The following is a 23,256-nucleotide window of genomic DNA, read 5'->3' as shown; positions in this document are numbered from 1 at the left end:
ACACCATGCCCTGGAAACTGAAGGAATTTGGGGGAAGGAGGGTTATCCAGCCCCTGCTGGAGAGTAAAGGACCCTGCTGCCAACTCAACATCTAGTCAGCCAGCCGCCCATTCCCACCAAACCCCCACTTACTTCTGGCCTGAGGGGCTCCCATATCTCTGTCCTGAAGACCCCCACTTCCCTGCAAACATACCACACCTCTGCTTTGAGGGCATTTCCACTCACACCTGCACTTGCCCATTTACTGTACTTGAACTGACTGCACCAAAATTTCAACTTTAACAAACTGTGGCTACAACTTCTGGAAAAAAATAACCATACATTACAACTTTCCTAGAGCCTTATGCCTGGAGCACTTGATGTTAAGTCACACAGTGCAGGAGGCTCCTTTTTGTTTGCACCTGCTAAGGCACATCTGAAAACACATTAAATATTTTCTAATTTTATTTTTCTAAGTCAGCAATTCCTGTAGTTGTCCAAATGATGTTATGGAGGTGGTGTACAAAAAAGGAGAAACCTCTGGATCAGACTTTTTTTTCAAGGTTTAGGCTCTGTTTCTCCATATAACACAATATGTTATAATAATGTTGCTATAGCTACACTTCTGCGTATATTTCCGCTCATTTCAGGCTGCAGTGTGGCATACATACGGCAGGTACGTTTTTTGTTTACTTTGCAAAATTTGAAAGTAATGCTAGACATTTTTAATATATAGTTAAATTTTATGTTTCTTGTTCTCTTTCATTTTAAGGCAGAAAAAGGAAAAATCTCGCAAAAAGCCTATACTACATCTAACTTAAGCTTGTATACTTACAGCTGAAACCAGATCACTGTGTTTAACCCATTTTCCTCTTACCCACACATTGGGGTGATTAGATGGTCTTCAATAAATAGACCTCAAATAGTGGATATTCTGAAAATCTCTTCTACCACAATAAGAAAAGGAGGACTTGTGGCACCTTAGAGACTAACCAATTTATTAGAGCATAAGCTTTCGTGAGCTACAGCTCACTTCCTCAGAAGTGAGCTGTAGCTCACGAAAGCTTATGCTCTAATAAATTGGTTAGTCTCTAAGGTGCCACAAGTCCTCCTTTTCTTTTTGCGAATACAGACTAACACGGCTGCTACTCTGAATTCTACCACAATGAGATGCATGAGCGACGTATCAGTCTTCACACACAATTTCCAGGCTTTTGTGTGTTTTAGCCAGACTTTTATCATTACATTAACTTTTTTTGTATGTGTGAATTGGTTTAAGACTGATTTCTTTTCTTTTTATTACTGCCGCTTAAGGATGATCTAAAAGTAATTACAATGATTGAGGCATAATGCAATTCAAAATAATTACAGCCCACTGCATATAAAACTAACAAAACTTTCTGTGTTGATTTATGGGTCCTCTTGGCTGGGCATGAATCTGAAATGATGCCTTTGGGAGCAACACTGCAGATAATGTTAGGCCATTTAAAAAAGCAGATTTGTGTAGTCTATCAGGGCAGAGTAATGTTTTTTCCCCCATAGTGAGAAATTGGTTGTTATCATAGATCACAGATACTGCTCAAAGCTCTTATGAAAGATGAATTAATTTCACTAATGCTTTAATGCAAACCTTTCATGGAGAAGGCTGTATGGTGATAACCTTACTGCGGTCTCTCCTTTCTCAATGATGATTTATGTCGTCTTTTAGTAGATGAAACTGCCCGTATTCACAATCCATCTGCTGGCTAAAGGAATCCTATTAACAGGAGATCTGAGGAGAGACTTAATATTGTAGGGTGAAAGATGTGGTATCCCTTTCCTGGGGCTTGATTTTTGTTTGGTTGTTTCGGACAGGGGGGTGTCCTGTTTTAATATTTAGATACTTCTCTCGGAGAGCACTGATCTATATAATCTTTACCCGATTTTTGTGCTGGCTTACAAACAGTGAATCAGCTAACGAGTAGCTTGTTTAAAGTCAAAGCCAAGCTCATTGCTTTAAAAACTACAGGCAATTGTCTGTCTTCCTGTCCCTGCCTGTAATTCTTTTTTCAACTGTGTTCCTGGAAGTCCTGTTTTTCCTAGTATTTACAAACAGTGTTTGGGTCCGTTAAAGACCAAGAAGCAGCCAAAAGGTATTGGATTGCAGTTTATACCTCAGACTGGTGATGGCATTCAGGACCACACTTTTTTGTTTATCTGTTCTAGCTGTATTTTATGTGCTGTGCTATTTTAGGCCTTAATCCTGCAAACCTTTTCACACATTCTTAATTGAAACAAGTGAGCACTCCTGTGAAGATAATGGAATTACTTGCATGTTTTCAAGCAAAGCACTTCTATAACTGTTTGCAAGGTAAGGTCCTTAGAAATTGTCTATTAGGCAGGGAGATGATCTCCTGGTTTAAGTACAGGCAGGCAGATTGGGAAAGTGGGTTCTTGTGCTGTCCTGTCTCTCTCTAATTTGCTGTATGATCATGGACAAGTCATATAATCTTGTGCTTCAGCTATCCCATGTATATATAACAATATCTACCTTACTGGGCTGTTGTGAGGTGTAATTCATTAATGTTTGTAAAGCATTCTGAAAGCCTTGGAGAACATGAACTGTAGAAGTTCTATCATATTTTGTTCTTGTGTGACATACAAGATAGACACATCCATGTAGAGTCCTGGCGACCCTAAATTCTCCTGTCCTGTAGAAAGGAAGTGCTGTTTTAATACATATGTAGTTCTGGGTTGTGGGTTTTTTAGCGTAATAAACCATGAAAAAGCAGAAAAATCTGTAGGACAAGGGAAATATTAAGGCTCCAAGACTGGAGGGAGTGATTATAAGCCTGTGCTCATGCATTTTTTTAGTTCTGTTTTCAAATACTTGTAAGTTTGTGATTGAAACTAATTATTTTTCGTTATTTTGGCTGTAATTATAGGCCAGAGAGCTGCTAGCACAGAACTTGCATGACTGCAGCTACTGGTAGGGTCAACCTCTTCTTATTCCCAATCCCTTCCTCTGTGATCTCCAACTCACTAGCTCTTTCTATTTAACACAGAGGGGAGACCCCCTGACCTTTCCTCATTCCATGCTCTTGTCCTGGTTGCTGACACAGAATGCATGTAGACCGCTTTTATCAGTTAGAAACACTTGACTAGAACATCCAATTAAAAATAATTAACTAAATCAGCCTTCCTTTCATAAGATGCATTTGCCAGCACCACAGGGAGGTAATCACAGAAAGGCCTCTGGCAGATGAGCCCCACTACAAGAAGCTGCCTGTGCTAGCAGAAAGAACTGTGGACAGAACTCATCTGACTGTTGTTTTAGTTTCCATCCAATTAATATGCTCCACAGTGAAACTGTTCAGAGAGAAATCTTTGAGTTAAGTAACATCGAGACATACTCAGAGCACTTTTATTTATGTCCCATTTGATATGAATAGAAAGAAAACAGGAGACTGCAATCCTTACTCAAGCAAAGCCGCACAATTTGAGCCAAAATGTACTTGCCCTTGAAAATTACATACTGTATACAATTGTACTCTCTCAAAAACAGTGTTTTTCAGAAGTAGAACTCTGAATTGAATAATTACCATAAAGAAATGATATATGTTGGTGGCTAATATATTATTACTGATCTATATAAATACATTTGCAATGGACGTAATTATTTAGAAATGATATGCTTTAGTGTAAAACTGGATGGAAATGCATTTGATTTATCATAGGTTTGTTGTATTTATTAACATTGTGTGCAAATTCACTTTTTGAAATGTCAGTTTTGCAATTAGATGTTTTCTTAGCAAATTCACAATCCATATTAGATAGTATTTTTCTATTAGATAATTGGTCATTATAGCTCTATGTTAAGAGTAAAATTATCAACTGGCATGCCACATGGTGTTAGTTTTTCTATCATTATGTAGATTAACTTTAGAATCTTGAACTACTGATAAGTGTTTCTGAACATTTTAATAACTAAGAAAGCTACTATGCTACAGGCATAGGTGCTGACTCTGTGGTTGCTCTAGGGCCCACAGGGAAAAAAATAGTGGGTGCTCAGCAGCCCTGCGGATCAGCTCCTTCCCCTTCCTCCGAGCGCCTTCTGCCCTCCATGATCAGCTATTCAGTGGCGTGCAGGAGGTGGGGGGGAAGGGGGGAAGCAGGGGCAGGAAGAGGCAGGGTGGGGACTTGGAGAAGGGGTAGAGTGGAGGCAGGCCCTGGGGCAGAGCAGTGGTCGAGAACCCCCCAGGATCTGAGTAAGTCGGCACCTATAGCTATAGGAGCATAGCTTTATATAGATCACAAATTTGAATGTCATTTGAGAAAAATTCCATCATGAGCCAAACAAACTTAAAATTAAGTACTGAAAGGTAAAAATATGCTGTATTCCCAAGTAGAAGTCTATAATTTTTGAATAGTGTTGTTTGTATTGCAATAGCATCCAAAGGCCCAAACAGGTTTGGGACCTCACTGAGCTGTGTGCGATACGAACACTCAGGAAGGTGAGGAAGATACAGTCCCTGCTCCAAAGAGTTTATCATCTAATCTAATGATTTCACATCTGTACAATAGCGTAAACATTTAGAATCTTCTAAGGCGATCAAGGAGAGAAAAGCCATCATCATCAGGAGGTACATCCAGATTTTTTCTGTGAGAAGTTGTAATAAGTGTTGTTGGGTTTTTTGCATTCATACAACTGGTATTATTACTGACTAGTGTAAACCACTGAACATATTGTAATATCCATGGAATAGCATTTAACACAAGTCCCTACATGAGGCTCTAAGGAGGAGTTCCTTTTACTGCAATGATAATGTAACATGGGAGGTACTGATACTGAAGGTCACTTAGTGCATCAGCTGCATTTGCAGGTTGTTAGACCTGGTTTCTTTTGTTGTTCAATTGATTCATCTACAAATTTTTTCCCTTCTTCCTCTTTGAACCATGCTGTTCATTTAAGAAGCTGCAATTATAGTGCAGTCATTGCCACTTTAATCTGTCTTTCCTTCATGGCCCTGCTTTGTATGGTTGAATAAACCCTTGCTGGGCCACTATTTAATTTGATATGGTCCCTCACAGTAGAATGATGGAGAAAAGATGAATTAAGGCTCTGTGCTAGTCATTATCAATCATGGTTTGTGTTCATTACTTATTGCTCACAGTGCATTTTGACATTAGCCCTCCATAACCTCTCTCTTCATGTTAATGTTGTCTGGAGGTCCTTTTACCCCATGTAGCTGAGGTTATTTATGTAGGTGGTGTTTCTAGAGGGTTTTAAAAGGTCAATACAATCTCCCTGGGGACCCTATTCACAAAGAGAAAGCTTCACAATGTAACTGCAAGTTTTAGAAATGTGAGGTGTTTTAAACTCAGAGATTTCAGATTTTTAATTTAATTTATTACAATTAAAATTTGGCAAAGTGGGATCAAGTATATATTGCTGTGCATAAAACCAATAGTCACTACACAAGTGTAGGCATTACGAAACCCCAAAATACCATAACAGACTTCTGTATTTGGACCCTAAGATGGCATATCAACTAATATGCAAATACCTTAAGTCACATTTGGAAATTTGACAATAGATACATTTTTACAATAAGAAACACTGTACAGATCCTAATTAGATCAATATGCATGTCTGCAAATACTTGTGTATCCATTCACCACTCTAATTATTCCAAATCTAAAGAAGTTGTTGCAGGTCTGTTATTTTACCTAAAGACATGAGTAACTTCATCTAAATTGGCCTTTATTTAACCTAGTTCTCAGATGGAAGAATCTGATGTGATCTATTGTGTTAAAAATACCCATTGCTATCCAATATTTAAAATATCCATGTTCTCCTTCTCTCTTATATATTGCCCTGAGCCCCCAATCCCCCATCGAGCCTCTATTACCAACAAATAGACATGTCTGAGAAGAAAAAGAGCATGGAAGAAGCTAATCAGGCAATACCCTGATTTTGTGCAGAGGTATCCTAGTCGCAGCCTCAGGGAATTGAATAGGGCCCTTCTATTGGATGTCCCTTCTTCGAAGTCCAGAGAGGCTGCTGTTTGCTAAAGGCGAAGCTGGTCTGAAAGGATATCAAAGAACTAATTTCCCTAGGGTCATTCAAAGGAGTCTTTTGCAGTATGAAGTTCTATCAAAACATCCTATTCCAATTCTGGCTGTGTTTGCTGCTTTGGTCCAATCAGCTGCCAAGAGTGCACAAATTTCAGTTGGAATGTTAGTATTTCTTAAGTGAATGTCTGAAGCTTTGTTTCTTTAAAATGGAGAAGCTGCTCCATTGTAGGGTGAGGCTTTATATAGTTGACTACAAAAAACTTGGTATGACTGTTGTTCAGGGGGCACTGTACAATGTTCCCAGTCAAGCATAGTTGACTATTTTGAAGATTACTAGTTGCACATGGTAGCTGTGCTTGATAAAGACATTTAATACGGGAGGCCTCTGGTGAAATCCTGGCCCCATTTAAATCAATGGGATTTTTGCTATTGACTTCAGTGAGGCCAAGATGTCACTCAGTCATACTAGTTAACACAGGGCTGTTTGAGCTGATACATTCCATAATGCATCAGACATCCTGAAAGAATATCTGTCAAGAATCCAGTTTTTAAAAAACAGACAGCAAGGTAAGAACATAAGAACGGCCATACTGGGTTAGACCAAAGGTCCATCCAGCCCAGTATCCTGTCTATCGACAGTGGTCAATGCCAGGTGCCGCCCAGGGAGTGAACCTAACAGGTAATGATCTAGTGATCTCTCTCCTGCCATTCATCTCCACCCTCTGACAAACAGAGGCTAGGGACACCATTCCTTACCCATCCTGGCTAATACCCATTAATGGACTTAACCTCCATGAATTTATCCAGTTCTCTTTTAAACCCTGCTATAGTCCAAGCCTTCACAACCTCCTTAGGCAAGGAGTTCCACAGGTTGACTGTGCACTGAGTAAAGAAGAACTTCCTTTTATTTGTTTTAAACCTGCTACCCATTAATTTCATTTGGTGGCTCCTAGTTCTTATATTATGGGAACAAATAAATAACGTTTCCTTATTCACTTTCTCCACACCACTCATGATTTTATATACCTCTATCATATGCCCCCTTAGCCTCCTCTTTTCCAAGCTGAAAAGTCCTAGCCTCTTTAATCTCTCCTCATATGGGGCCCGTTCCAAACCCCTAATCATTTTAGTTGCCCTTTTCTGAACCTTTTCTAATGCCAGTATATCTTTTTTGAGATGAGGGGACCACATCTGTACGCAGTATTCAAGATCTGGGCGTACCAGGGATAGTTGATACTAACATTTGATATGCTCAAAGCCAGAGTTATTTTGAAATCCATTAACTATTTATAGAGTCCTTAACTTTTGGAGGTCTCGTTTCTTTCAAGATACATTTATTGTTGTGGTAAATGTAGCAATTGCTGTGTTAACTTAGGTGAGGATGTTGAGATACATGAGTGGCATTTGACATAGGACTCTGGAAATAGGCTGAATGTAGTTGTAAGAGGGTTCTCTGTATTTTTTTTTTAATTAGTTAGTAGCTAGTATCACAATCTAAATATGTTAAAAGAATTCAGTTGGGAGAGAAGAATCAAGTAAGTAGTATGATTTATCATCAGTCTTAATTGAAACAGAATCTGAGGCCACTGTTAGAAATAAAATTCAAATACAATTACAAATAGAAAATATGCACACAAACCTTATTCAGTGTTGATGGTTTTCTAGTAAACCTTTAGAACCCTGAAAGAGCTTTCACAAATTAGGTATCTTGGTATCCACAATGTTTCGGATAAAGGAGAACTCTTCAAAGCTAATTTTATTAAACAATTTACAAAAGCTATCAAAGGACTAGAAAAATGGGTTGGAATACCACTACGGTATCTCTCATTGAGAGGATTGGTGGTGTTAAAATTATAACTTTCCCACAAGTCAACTGTCTCTTCTCAAATCTCCCCTTTGGTATCCCTCAACTCTTCTTCAAACAAATTAATTTCAGTGTTTCTACATTCATTTTTGTCAGTCAGGCACCCAAAGTTGAATCACAGACTGTGAAACATTCTTATGAAAGGACAACTGGCAGGCACAAACAAATCCCTGATGCAGGAAGAATAAGGCACAGAACCATGTCAGATTTTTAAAAAATAGCTAAAATGTCCTGAAAACACCCTGTGCCTGTATAGCAAACTATCTGAAATTATGGGGACATAATTCAAGTCATGAAAAAAAAATAGAAGAAAAAGCATTCATAGTGCAATCTGTTCACATTTCCAAATATAAATGTTGAGTCTTTGTATGAAGCACTTTATTGTTAATCAATGTTCTTGAACTTTTTACTATTTTCAGTTGAACATTTTCTTGTTTTTCCAGTTGCTAAATCAATATAAAGCTGATGAAACTATATGAAGTGTATGAGAATGCTAGCAATCCTCACTAGCATGTTTCAGCCAAAACTGTTCTTTAGTTAAGCTGCTTATTTGAGAGCTGCTCAACAGATGTGATTGTAAAATTCAGATCCTGGATATAGGTATTTAAAGGGACACTATCAAAAATTGTAGACTAGAAAGTGGACTCCCTTTTTTTTCTCTTAAATTTATTTAATCCACATAACTGTATATGGTTTTTTTTCCAAAACAGATGCTTAAATAGTCTTTTTCTTAAATTAAAACTAAATCAGTGAGAGTAGCCCATCATTTCTGGATAACTCTACTTACACAAACCACTGTGAACTTGTGTTAAAAGAAAATATTCATGTAAGTTTTCACCTTCAAGCTACCAAGTTCAAGTTGTTATTCAGTCAAAACAATATAGATTTTAAAAGTATCTCTATAAACTGATGTTTTGAATATAAAGAGGATTTTGTTGGGGGTAAGGGAACCTTAGTAAAAGGACAGTTGTAAAGGGACAGTGTATTTTTTGCATTCTTCTGATTGGTTACTGCTGATTTGTTGCCTCAAGAACCAGGGAGGTAATATTTTTAAATGATCCGGTTGCCAGGAAGATAGATGTACAATTAAAGAGAAGAAAATAAGAGGTGATGCTCATCTGAAAAATAATGAGAAAACAGTCGGCTTTGACTTTATGTATACAGTGTTGTTGTAGTCCTGTTGGTCACAGGATATTAGAGAGACAAGGTGGGTGAGGTAACATTTTTTACTGGACCATCTTCTGTTGATGAGAGAGACAAGCTTTTGAGTTACACAGAGCTCTTCTTCAGGTCTGGGAAAGGTACTCAGAGTTTCACAGCTAAATACAAGATCATATAAATAGTTTAGCATAAGTAGTGAGTATATATTCTATGAGACTATTCAAGGCGAAGTGGCCCATTAACAGCCTTGTAGTCATAGTACAAAAAGGGGAGGTTAGTGGGTTACAGATTTTTGTAATAAGTCATAAATCCAGTGTCTTTATTAAGACTGTGACTTTTAGTTTCTAGCAAAGTTATGAATGTAAGCTCCCAAACTCATCTTTTGAAGGTGTTGTGCAGGTTTCCTTTGAAGATGAAGGCTGATAGGTCAAATACAGAGTGATTGCTTTTTGAAAAGTGTTCACCCACAGGTGATATGGTATTTTTGTCTTCTATCATTTTCCTGTGTGAGCTCATTTGAGAGAGTAGTGATTGTCTGTTTTCACCCACATAGTAGTTATTGGGGCATTTAGTGCACTGGATGAAGTACACCACATTTTGTGATTAGGTAGGTGTAGGACCCATAGATCTTGAAAGGTGTGTAGTGTGTGTGGGTGTTGATCACTTGTAGCAGTGGAGATATATTCGTAGGTTTTGCATCTGTTGTTCTAGCAGGGCCTCGTGCCTTTTTGAGTTGGTAGTTCCTGGTCTGTGGGGAGCTTGCTTCTGATGATGAGCTTGGTGAGGTTGGAGGATCTTTGAAGGCCAGAAGAGGGGGTTCAGGAAAGATTTCTTTCAGGATAGGGTCCCCACTGGTTATGGGTTATAGTTGTTTGATGATACCTTGTATGCGTTCCAGTATGGGGTTGTAGGTGACAGCTAAGAGTATGCAGCCGAAGGGGGTTTTATTTCTGTATTGAAACAGGTTCTCTCAGGGTATTTGGGTGGTTTGGACTTTGTTAGGCACCAGTTTATTAGGGTAGAGTTTCGGGGGTGAGTGAAGAATTTCATCTAGTGTTATGTTCACAGTAAGGAGAAAAGAAAGCACCTTTCAGGGTATATGTCAAAAGTGTATATATTGCCTCATGAGAGGCCAGAAGTGTGATTACTTCAATTCTGAAGGATGCTGTACTATGGTTAATAGTTATTTATTATAAGTAGTTGCAGTCTTTTGCCACAAAATCACAGGCATCATCGTTTAAGTATAACTGGGGCAATGAATAGTCCAGCATCACAGTCACTGTAGCCATATATATATGGGATTCAACATAATGGCTTTGTTAATTTAATTTAATTTTAATTAATTATTTTTTGGGGGGAGGGGTAGAGCAATTTAGGACCACGGCTGAAAGAATTCTTTTGCTATGCCAGCAGTATTATACCTTGGCAGTAGTTTTGTATCTTACAGAGGATATTGCTGTTTTGATAAATGTATTATTACACTCTCATTAAAATTCACTTTAACTTTTACAGAATTTTTAGGTAGGCAGAATCTGCAGAAAAAGTACAGCTTTCTAATATGTCCCATTCATTTAAATTCATTGTAAAACTCCATGATGCATCTTCACAGTTTAGGTAAATTTACAAACAAGTTAAGGCATTTATGCACAATTGATAAGACTTGGTTGTGGGGTTTTTGGTATGTATTCAAAGTAATTTTATTTTTCTTCTGAAAGTACAAATGTAACAATCGTTTCCTTGTTAGTACTCACTTATGTAAAAGTGACTAGGTTTTTTTAAGTAGTTTTTATTTGAAGTTTATAGTTAGACTAATGAAACAAAGAAGTAAGCAGTGCAATTTAAATCCTTATAGTAGAGAATAATATTTTATTTGTATAATTCATAGTGCTCATTACTTAAACATTATATGGATTGTTCATTTTATGTTCTCAATAAACAGTTTAAAAATATTCTCTTGTAAAGTATATTTAACCTCTTCATACACTCCCATCAATCCTTCATTTAAGCTGACTGATTTAAATTGCTTATTTATTTTTCAGTGTAAATGGTCCAGAAAAGGCTTCATTCGCACAAGATGGTGTATTACTGATTGGTATGTTGCATCCTATTAAGTTATTTATGCTTATTTTTATTTCATATATATTTTCTATGAGAAACTTTATGTATATAACCTAATTTATTTGCTACAAAGAAGAGATGACAGATCATGCTTAGCTTTATTATGTGCAAAATAATTCTCAGTAAATTGTAAATGACAAGTGGTAAAACTCACTTTTATAAATGTGATTTTAATATTTGCATAGTTGCCATTAGACTGATCAAGAAAATTATCTGTGAGGCACAGATATCCAAAAAGCTTTGGAAGTATTTATGAAAAAATATACCACTTTCTATGTACTCGTTCAGCTAGCCATTTAGAGCCCAAGCCAGTGCCCACTTAAGTCCATTGAAAAACTTCCAGTGACTTCACTGGGTGTTGGATCAAGCCCATATACATCAGTTCCTGCTACACATTTGTGCACTGAAACACATCTGCAATGAGCAATTGTTCTTTATTTGCAGAATTTAGGTCTGCCTTGCTATTTTGGGCCCAGATCGCGGCTCATCCTATGCTGGCCAAATATTTAAAAACTCGGAATCATAAATATTCAGTTTGCTATTATTTGTAGGGTTACATTTTTTAGTTATTATATGGTAGATGGGATAGTGCCTCCATAAGAAATCAAAGGGAATTGAGAGGTTTATCCCTCATTGATGTCTCCTGTTTTCAATAAATTATTATTGCTTCACAGGTCTTTATATATAAATATATTCAGTAAAAATGGCGAATATTTAAGATATTTAGCAATCCTTTCTGTTTAAGAATGCTTAGGAAAGTGTGAGTTTGTTGTTGTGTAACCCTGAGATGAATTAGTAACTTATCCTAAAATAATGTTACTTAGAAAATAATGTAAAAAGTTTGTGATACTGACTGTACTTGACTATCAGTTATGTGTATTACATCATGAGATTGCCAAACCTACTTGAGTTGTGTCTGATGATAGGCTTATAAGAGAGAAGGTCATGTGAACTAACATTCACTCTTATGTTAGTTTTGCATTATTTCTTAACTTGTCAATAGTTTTTAAAGCCCAGCATTATTGTGTAGAGTGGCTATTGGCTGAGAATGGGTCACATGTCTCTGTGACCTAAACCAGAGAAACTTCAGCTGATGTTGTGGTACATTTAAGAGGAAAAGCCTCTATATTTGAGACATTTAAGTTTATTTCATATTTATTTATTTTGGGGCATATTTCTTTATTTGTCTTTAAAATTTAAAAGGAGTGTAAGGGACAAAAATTGGGAAGAAAAAAACTGGAAAAATTGGTTAAATTTCACCTTCGTTTATCCAGGAATGAATGGTTGGCTCAGAAAGAGGCAAGCTCTATCTCTCAAGAACACCAAATGTATATTTCTTATTCTTCAAGCTGTTGGTTAACTGCTGCTATGGATATAGCAGATTTATGGGGAAATTATTGTTGTTTCTGATATAATTTTGGGTAATGAGAATAGAAAATCTTGTTCTAAATATCAAAGGCATCCATTAGATTCTAGAAACAAAGCAGAGTAAATAATAATGTATTCTGCCATCAAGAAAGCATGAATATGGTACTCTCAAATAGGTTGAGGCATAGTGGCTGAGTGATTAAGGTACTTGACTACAATCCCTGAGGCTCTGGGTTTGAGTTTTGCTCAATCTCACACTGAAAGGCTACCTCTGTTTCACCCAACTGCAAAATGGGTACCTGATCTGCAGAGGTGAGAAGTCAAAGGTATTGGCTAGGGAAACTGATGTGCCTTAAACTGCATCAGCCTGATGAGCCATCTGTGCCTTGAACTTTTTTTTTTAACAACCAAATAATGTCCAACATCATTCCAATATTACATATAAAACTGTTTTCTGAGAAGAAGCTGTACCACCTATTAACTCTGTTTCTAATGGTTATCTGCAATTGACTGTTAGAAGTTTCTTTTTTAGATAGTTTATCTGTTTTTAATTGGTTGCATTAATATTGTTAACTCTTTGGGTGAGATGGAGAACTGGCGCTCTCTGAGATTCTGTGTTCTCAACACATTTGATCCAGATTTAGGACCCTTTACAGCAATGTATTTATGCATGTACCTAATTTTAAGCATATGAATAGTCTCTTTGAAGTCCAGGTTCATGTGCTTAAAGTTAGATATGTGCTAAAGTTCCTTGCTGAAATACATCCTAAATGAGTAACATTCACAGCAGAGGCATATGCAAGACAAAGGGTTTATGTAGGTGATACAGATTTTGAAGGTGTGTTGGAGTTTTTATAATCACTGAAGCTGTTTATTTTGCTTCTATGCAAATTATATTATTAATAATTACCTATATTGGGATTGGGGTCTGATTGTGTAGGATACTGTACAAACACAGGAGAGTCCCAACCCCAGAAAGCTTAAACATGGTTCCTATCTTATGACAAGAATAAACAGGAAAAATACTTAATATTCACCAAACTGCCTTCACAGATCCTTACTCTTAGAATCATGTGTGCTGCAGTATGGGTCTAGAACTGGAAAAAGCAGTAAGGGTGTAATAGGGTAACATTATGCCACAATATATGCACCATAGCCATATCTATAAGGAAGGCACCTCAGCCCTGTTCCACAAGTTGCAGCTTTTCCATTTGCCATTGAACTTGGAACTGTTGGTGTGTCACCACATTTCCCATGTTCTCTGACTCTTTACTGTAGCTCTTTGTGTGTTGTGTTGTTCAAAGATAGTTATAAAAAACAAAGGTATTTTTCTCTGCTGTGGATATTTAGAATGTGTAGCCATTTCAGATCCTAAAACAAGGAGACTTTGATTTTAAACGGTGTGACAAATGTTCACATACAATATTCATAAGTGATGAATATTGTTCTTGGTTGTTGTATTTAGCATATGCACAGTAATTGGCTGAGCACTTGGTGAGAAACAAGGGAAGGGCTACTTCCTCCTTTGCTAAACTCTGGTTTGGCCCATAAATTAGGCAGGCAACTGTCGGATAACTTTAATGCTTTTTAATCTTCCTGAATCCAGGTGGCACAGCATGTGCCTCCAAGGATGGGATTCTGTGGAGGAATGTATATTTATAGAACACCAATTATTGGTAACTAACCAAGCCTTTTCTTCTTACCTCATGAGGGACCTCAAGGTCTGTGTTGCCTTCTTGGGCTTTCTATTTTGGGGCACGTTGAAGCTGTGTTTAGAGAAAACATTGTTCACAGATGGGTTCAGAGTAAATTTTTACTCCAAGATAGGAAATGAATAATTGCTGGAGGGATTGGGCTGAGTGACTGAATGATCTGATTTAACTTCACATTGTGTATAATTTTCTGCCTGCCCTTTAGAGGGCCACTCCATGATAAAGGATAAAAATGAAGAGGCCCCACAAACCTTTGTGTGATCTGCTTAAGGGATGAGCAGAATTGCAGTTGCTGTGTTCAAAATCGTGTATGACTACTATCAGGATGCTCTGATGGGCAAGCAGGCATCCAAAGGTGATGGAGAAGGGTCAGGCATAGGCAGAGAACATATACATAATGAAATAGGTGTAAGATTATAGTAATCTGTTTAAGCATGCATGTGCCTGTTCACCAAATAATAGATGGTCACATGTGTAAGAAATTCTGATTTGTTTAAACACATTACTTTTCCTAATGATTTATAGAGTTCCTTTTACCCAGAGGTTTTTAAAACCTTTATAGATTGTAAATTTGGGGAAAATTCTAGCTTCTCTCACACAGAAAAAATCCTCTGGGCTAGAGACTGACAATTGGTTAACCACAGCCTCAAAGGCCACAGAAGCAAATGAAACTCTGTATTTTGGTAGCTAAAACTGCTTCCATTATATAAAACCTGGAACTTCATGGCTCCAATTTCTGCTTCTGTGCCACAGCAAATGGTTCCTTCAACACCTTTGCTCTGAGTAGAAAGACTAAGGATATGTCTACCAAAGTTAGAATATTTTCCAGCTCGAGTTGACATATGCATACGCATGCTAGCTCTGATTTAGTTAGTGCACTCAAAATAGAAGTGTAGCTGTAACAGCGTGTGCAGCGGGAAGGGCTAGCCACCCCAAATACGATCCATTTGAGACCCTAGGTGTATACTTGGACCAGAGAATCCCTTGCACTGCTTGCACCACCTTGGCTACACTTCTGTTTTTAGCACACTACCTCGATCAGAGCTAGCACAGTCTCTTCAAGTTGGAAATCACACCTTACACCTGTAGTGCATATATACCCTTAATCTCCCTACTCAAAGCAAAGCTGTTGAAGGAAATGTTTGCTGCAACACAGAAGCAGAGGCTGGAACTGTGAAGTTCTAGGGTTTGTTCAATGGAAGCAGAATGAGATGCTAATGGTATAAGGTATAGGGGCATTATATTCATTAGAATGTTTCTTAAAATTGGAAGTAAAAATAGAGGGTATAGTGCAATTGACATTGCAAAGGACATCATATAGACAGGAATATTGCCAAGATATAATTATTGTTGTTCCTATTACAACACTGTCCAAAATATGCAAGGTACTGTACAGGCATATAGCAAGACACAATCCCTACCCCAAAGACCTTACATTCTTATGGCAGATATGACACAGCTACTGAAAGCTGCGGTAATAGGGGGAGGGAAAGGAGGATGGGCAGACAAGGGTTACATAAACAAGATCAATTGCTAAACAGCCAGTGGGGCCACTGGATGATCGAGATGCTAAAGGAGCTCTCAAGGACGATAAAGCCATTGCGGAGAAACTAAATGAATTCTTGGCATCGGTCTTCTTGGCTGAGGATGTGAGGGAGTGTCCCAAACCTGAGCCATTCTTTTTAGGTAACAAATCTGAGGAGCTCTCCCAGATTGAGGTGTCATTAGAGGAGGTTTTGGAACAAATTGATAAACTAAACAGTAATAAGTCACCAGGACCAGATGGTATTCACCTAAGAGATCTGAAGGAATTCAAATGTGAAATTGCAGAACTACTAAATGTAATCTGTAACCTATCATTTAAATCAGCTTCTGTACCAAATGACTGGAAGATAGCTAATGTGACGCCAATTTTTTAAAAGGGCTTCAGAGGTGATCCCGGCAATTACAAGCCTGACTTTAGTACTGGGCAAACTGGTTGAAACGATAGTAAAGAACAAAATTGTCAGACACATAGATTAACATAATTTATTGGGGAAGAGTCAACATGGTTTTTGTAAAGGGAAATCATGCCTCACCAATCTACTAAAATTCATTGAGGGGGTCAACAAGCATGTGGACAAGGGGGTCCAGTGGATATAGCGAACTTAGATTTTCAGAAAGCCTTTGACAAGGTCCCTCACCAAAGGCTCTTAAGCAAAGTAAACTGTCATAGGGTAAGAGGGAAGGTCCTCTCATGGATTGGTAACTGGTTAAAAGATGGGAAACAAAGGGTAGGAATAAATGGCCAGTTTTCAGAATGGAGAGGGGAAAACAGTGGTGTCCCTGTACTGGGCCCAGTCCTTTTCAATATACACTGGACCCTCGCTAGAACGCGCGTCAATATAGCGCAAATTCTCATATAAAGCGGTTGCGACCATGAATCCCAAATTTAAATACTTTAATTGCAATTCATTTTAATGTGGTCCCCGCTATAACACGGTCCCCACATTAACGCGGTACCACACATGGATCCCAAATCCTGCATTCTAGTGAGGGTCTGGTGTATTCATAAATGATCTGGAAAAGGGGGTAAACAGTGAGGTGGCAAAATTTGCAGATGAAACAAAATTGCTCAAGATAGTTAAGTCCCAGGCAGACTGCGAAGAGTTACAAAAGGATCTCTCAAAACTGGATGACGGGAACAAAATGGCAGATGAAATTCAGTGTTGATAAATGCAAAGTAATGCACATTGGAAAGCATATTTCCAACTATACATATAAAATGATGGGGTCTAAATTGGCTGTTACCACTCAAGAAAGAGATCTTGGAGTCATTGTGGATAGTTCTCTGAAAACATCAACTCAGTGTGCAGCTGCAGTCAAAAAGCAAACAGAATGTTGGGAATCATTAAGAAAGGGATAGATAATAAGAAATTATTATTATAAAGAAATTTATACAGATATTGCCTCTGTATAAATCTATGGTATGTCCACATCTTGAATACTGTGTGCAGATGTGGTCGCCTCATCTCAAAAAATATATATTGGAATTGGAAAAGGTTCAGAAAAGGGCAACAAAAATTATTATGGGTATAGAACGGCTGCCATATGAGGAGAGATTAATAAAATTGGGACTTTTCAGCTTGGAAAAAGGACGACTAAGGGTGAATATGACGAAGGTCTATAAAATCATGACCAGTGTGGAAAAAGTAAGGAAGGAAGTGTTATTTACTTCTTCTCAGTACACAAAAACTAGGGGTCACCAAATGAAATTAATAGGCAGCAGGTTTAAAACAAACAAAAGGAAGTATTTCTTCACGCAACGCACAGTCAGTCTGTGGAACTCTTTGCCAGAGGATATTGTGAAGACCAGGACTATAACAGAGTTCAAAAAAGACCTAGATAAATTCATGGAGGATAGGTCCATCAATGGCTATTAGCAACTATGTGCAGGGATGGTGTCCCTAGCCTCTGTTTGCCAGAAGCTGGGAATGGGCGACAGGGGATGTATCACTTGATGTATCACTATTGATGTATCACTATTTGCAATGTCAATTGCACTATACCCTCTATTTTGATGTATCACTATTCTTTTCATTCCCTCTGGGGCACCTGGCATTGGCCACTGTCGGAAAACAGGATACTGGGCTAGATGGACCTTTGGTCTGACCAAGTATGGCCATTCTTATGTTCTTATTTAGTTGGTATGCATAGAGCTGGTAAGAGAAAGGTAATTCCATTTTGCAGAGTATTTTAATATTTCAAGATTTGGTTTCATTCCAATGAGGACCAAAACCAAAAATGTAAAAATTCTCAGTGAAAGGGAATGGAACACCAGCTCTGGGGCTGTCTGCCTGGAAGGCTGCCCTGGAGCCACAGACCCTGGAAGTCCTGGGGTTCCTGGTAGCCCACTGGGTGGGCAGGCAGGTGAGCTGGCAGGAAGTCAGGTGGGTTCCTTCGGATCTTCAGTGAAATCAAACCATTTCCACAAAATGTTTCAATTTAGCTGAATCTCCAAAACACTGTTTCATCTGCAATTTTCCAGCCAGCTCAAGTTATGCGTATGTCATGTTACAGTTTGCCCAGTTTGCACAAAAATTCCCACCCCTCTTTCTGAGCTGTAATTGATCTCAATCTTTCTATTTTTGCATAATACATAAACCATAAACAGAAGCCTAGCTGAAACCTTAACCATGGATCAGATTGGTGCTACTCTCCATGGCAATTTCTAGTACGATAGCATAACTTTGCACTGTCTGGATGAGTAAATGTAAGTTGCCGTAGCAGTGAATATACAATGTTGTGCTATGATGTTGAATGCTCCACTGCTTGCTACTAATGTTTTTTCTTTTATCCTGAGTCATTTTATTTGTTTTTCCTTTGTCATAGTGCCTTTGACTTGGTAAACATTCATCTTTTCCATGATGCTTCCAATTTAATTGCTTGGGAAACAAGCCCATCGGTTTACTCAGGAATACGACATAAAGCTCTTGGTTATGTACTTGATAGGTATGTATTAGACTCTGTTAGTCTCTCTCATCCTCCTCTTCCCCTCAGTCATTTATAAAAGCTATGATAAAAAATACTTTCTAGTCATACCAAGATTTTTATTCCACTGTCGAAAAACAGTTACACACAGTATACTGTTGTTAGCATTTTCCTCCACTTGCAAGACTGCACGAATACAGATTAAAACAGTACACTTTTTATAAGAGTTAAGAATGTTTTCACATGGATCTGATTAGAGGTCAGTTTGTAATGCTGATTATTTTAAAAGAAATTGAAAAGACTGGGGAATTTCTATGGATTTTCTATAGCCTTTTGTAGCCTAGGGGGGAAAAAGTATATTTTTAAATGGTGTTAGCACATCTTAAAAGTACACCTTTTCCCCCCAGTCTACACAGGCGCTAAGTGCAAACAAAAAGTGTTGTTGTTCAAATGTGTTTTCAATGCAAGGTATGTTAATCTCAACAGAAGCAGTGTACGCTAAACATCTAATCTGTTTGTAAAAGAGAATGTATTATTTGTACACAGCTGCCATAGCTATTGATAGCACCATGGTCTATAACAGTGTTAACAAGGTAAACTCAGTCCAGTGGGCAGTGCACTGTCAGAATATGCTAAAGAAACTTTTGATAATCCTCTTTAGCAGTTATGGATCCATAATAAAGGCAGCCATCAAGAAAAGATGATTTATGTATGGGCATACATGTATTGGCAATGTATAGGCAGAAAGGAAGTATATTTATACAGCAGTAGCCTGAACTGTCACATCTAATGATTCTCTGGAAGATTTGAATGCTTCTTTTATGAAGTATTGATTGAATTCATGTTTCCCAGAGAAATAGAGCCTAAAAGTTTATCTTTAAAGACGTTTTCATATGCAATGTTGTCTATAACGTAATGGTGATACTGTAAATGTAACTTAACTTTTTAGGAATCTCTCTAAGCAATTACAGATAAGTTAGGAATAATTTGATATCAGGAGCGAATAGGTTCATTCATAACATGGTTCTTTTCATGCAGTTCTTTCTCTTTTCCTTTCTTATCTAAACATTGAAATTTTCTCCTCTTCAAACACACATGCATGCTTTCTGTGACGTTGCTAGTAGTTACATCTCCCTGCTTCTTAACAGATTCCCATCACCCTTCAGCCAACCTTCCCTCCCTTGTTCCTTGCAAGACACGTCCCTTCCACCTTCTTACATACACTCTCCCCAGACTTTGCCCCCCTCACCCTCACACGTGAAGTCATCTGGCATCAGTGTGGCCTTCTTTCTAATATATATTAATTAACATGTTTAAAATCCTAATGCAGACAAGGCAAGTTGTAGCTGTAACGCGCATAAGTTAGCTGGTTGAGGCAAACCATAGGGTCCTCGACCAGCTAACACACATTAAAACTACAATTTTCCTTGACTCAGTAGGATGTGAACATGTTAGCTAATGTGCTAAAAACTGACCTTTTCTCCTAGTGAAGACTAGACCTCTCTGGATACCATGATATGCTGCTTTCTCTACTCCTCCTTTTAAGCCCCCATATTTCCCAAGTTCCCTCCCTACAAATCCTACTGTAACCCACACACCTTCTGGGTGTGGTGTTCTGTCCCATCTAGTGGCACCAAGACCACTTAGAGAGAAAAGGAGTACTTGTGGCACCTTAGAGACTAACCAATTTATTTGAGCATAAGCTTTCGTGAGCTACATCCGATGAAGTGAGCTGTAGCTCACGAAAGCTTATGCTCAAATAAATTGGTTAGTCTCTAAGGTGCCACAAGTACTCCTTTTCTTTTTGCGAATACAGACTAACACAGCTGCTACTCTGACACTTAGAGAGAGAGAGAGAGAGAGTTAAATGAGTCTGCTCTACAGCCTTAGTTTAGAGGCAGTTGGCTTTTAGCTCATATGGTAGAGGCTCATGCACTAAGCTTCAGAAGTCCCTGGTCCAATCCTGCCCATGGTGTTACATTAGCACCTCACATCACTCCTCCATAAAAGGCTTCTATCAATCTCCCACTTCCCTATAGCCTCCAGATGATTCCTCTCCTGGAAGCCTGTGCCTTGGTTAATATTACTGCAGAGCTATGACTAAGGTCCTACCAAATTCACAGCCAGGAAAAACATGTCAGAGGTCATGAAATCTGGTCTTTTGTGTAATTTTACGCTATACAATACAGATGTCACTGGGAAGACCAAAGTTTATCAAACTGGGGATCCCGACCCAAAACAGAGCTGCAGGGGGGGTTGCAAGGTTATTGTCGGAGGGCTGGAGTATTGCCACCCTTACTTCTGTGCTGCCTTCAGAGCTGGGTGGCCAGAGAGCGGCAGCTGCTGGCCAGGCGCCCAGCTCTGAGGGCAGCACCCTGCCAGCAGCAATGCAGAAGTAAGTGTGGCAATACCATACTATGCCACCTTTACATCTGCACTGCTGCTGATGGTGGCGCTGCCTTCAGAACTTGACTCCCAGCCAGCAGCCGCTGCTCTACAGCCGCCCAGCTCTGAAGGCAGCGCAGCTGCTAGCAGCAGTACAGAAGTAAAGGTGGCAATACCCCAACCCCCCTTCAATAACTTTGCGACCCCCACCACATCCCCCTTTTGGGTCAGGACCTCTACAGTTACAACACTGTGAAATTTCAGATTTAAACATCTGAACTCATGAAATTTACGATTTTTAAAATCCTATGACCATGAAATTGACCAAAATGGACTGTGAATTTGTTAGGGCCCTAGCTAAGATAGCCTCTCTGTATTTACGTATAGTGTGGTCTGGGACTCCTCCTGTCAGGGGTGCCAAGGTGCAACGTATGCCACTGAGAATGAGCTTTTCAGTAAAAGATATCCAAGACCAGTGAAGAAACTGTCATAGCCACATCTTTTCAGAAAAGGTTGAGCCATAACATACTGGAGATCAGCCTAAGAGTGTCGCTATATGGGGAATCCAAATTCAGACCGGCAGGTACTGAGAGTGGCTTGTGAATCCCTCCCGCAAGCCATTGATTTGAGCAGCACTGGATGGGTAGCCTTATAAGGAGCACTAGATGGGGGCGGGGGGAGTCAGATGAGCAAGGGAGAAGGGGTAAATAGGTACAAATATGGGAGGATCTTTAAAAATCCCCATTCCTCCCCCCAGCAAAGGTTAGGCTGTGCTCAAAGGTTGGGCTGAGATTAAGGATGACTCATGGTCAATGAACCAGCTCTTCTCTCCATCATTTACACACAATGTTCCCCTTTGCATTGAGATGTTGCATACAATAACCTCCTCTGTAAGGAATTCTCTACAAAAGAATAATAGTTTATTTTAGTGATTGTTTCCTATAGAAAATGAAGAGGAAATAGACCCAAATTTAGATATGCAGCATAAAATATCTTGTTTGTATGTAGACAGTATTGTGCTTTTTCGTATTTTTAGATTTCCATTGAAAGACTTTTAAAGTATAGAATTGGGTATAGATATTTTCTTATTTAGAAAATATAATAGCCAAAGCCTTACCTCTCTGCTTATGTCTCCAGGATAATTTTCATTTAGCTAAAAACTGGCCCATCTATTTAATGAAAGATTTAGCTTTTTTCCACCGCGTGCATACTCTACTTTTCCACTATATACCAGTAGGGGATAGGTAGGAAAAGCTTTAACATTTAGTGTGTCGTTCTCACTTTTGGGAGGGCTGGAAAAGAGAAATCACCTGATGCCATTTCTATCAAAGTAAAGCAGTTAAAACATTTTTTAAAAATCATAAACCTTATTGATGTAACGTAAATAGGTTGGCTGTGTAAGTTTTTAAGATATACTTTGAATTAATGAACTGAGCTTCAGTGAGTTCTAGATCTGCTTGATTGGGAGTGCTTTTAGCCAAAAAAAATTGATATATATTGTTACAGTACCCCAACAGATAAGATAATTTTTCCTTTCCTTTCCTTTGCTTTGTTGTTTTTTTGTTGTTGTTGTTTTTATTTGATTTTCTGTCCCTCTTCTCTTTTGTTCTGCATTAAGGAACCTAAACAGATCGATCTGTATTATTTATTGCTTGCTTGCCACAGCATGCTATGTGCTTCATTTAGCTAATTTTGGCTTTGGACCTCCCACGATGCCCTGGCAAGGGTAAGGAAATCAGACTGTAGTATTAGTGTTAACTGTGGGTCAAAGATGTCATGATGGTATATCATTAAAATGTGACATTGCCAAAAACTGCCCTAACTCCCCTGTCTTTAGAAAAGAAAACCTTCAATTTTAGGTTGCACTACTACTGTGGGTTTGCATTCACATGAATTGCTCATTTTCAGAGAGCAGCCAGCCGCAGATCCGGACCTCCATAGTGAAATGATGGGCTGACTAGCACAAAAGAGGAGTTCTGTAAGAGCAGTGAATAATGGGAAACCCCTTTCATGGGCACTGCTAACCTTTTGGCAGCCACCAGCAAACTCTATTCTGATCTGCTGATTGGGGAGGACAATACACTGAAGCTCACTTTGAATGAATGCTACCACCAACAGTGTCCCCATTCAGAAGGTTTTGGG

The 23,256-nt window shown here is 38.6% G+C and overlaps 1 protein-coding gene across 4 annotated transcripts in view; it reads left to right on the top strand.

Moving 5' to 3' along the window:
- The window catches only part of INPP5A (inositol polyphosphate-5-phosphatase A), a 426,365-nt gene that overhangs the window by 274,020 nt on the left and 129,089 nt on the right, over positions 1-23,256 (top strand). For all 4 annotated transcript variants that reach the window (XM_084635262.1, XM_084635265.1, XM_084635263.1 and 1 more), the window contains exons 7-8: positions 11,101-11,153; positions 18,631-18,750. In XM_084635262.1, coding sequence (XP_084491388.1) covers positions 11,101-11,153; positions 18,631-18,750 — 173 coding nt within the window. The remainder of the gene's footprint in view (positions 1-11,100; positions 11,154-18,630; positions 18,751-23,256) is intronic.

This window comes from Lepidochelys olivacea (assembly GCF_965140295.1).
Source record: "Lepidochelys olivacea isolate rLepOli2 genome assembly, chromosome: 7".
NCBI classification, from domain to species: Eukaryota; Metazoa; Chordata; order Testudines; family Cheloniidae; genus Lepidochelys; species Lepidochelys olivacea.
This window is presented reverse-complemented; position numbering and strand designations above follow the sequence as displayed.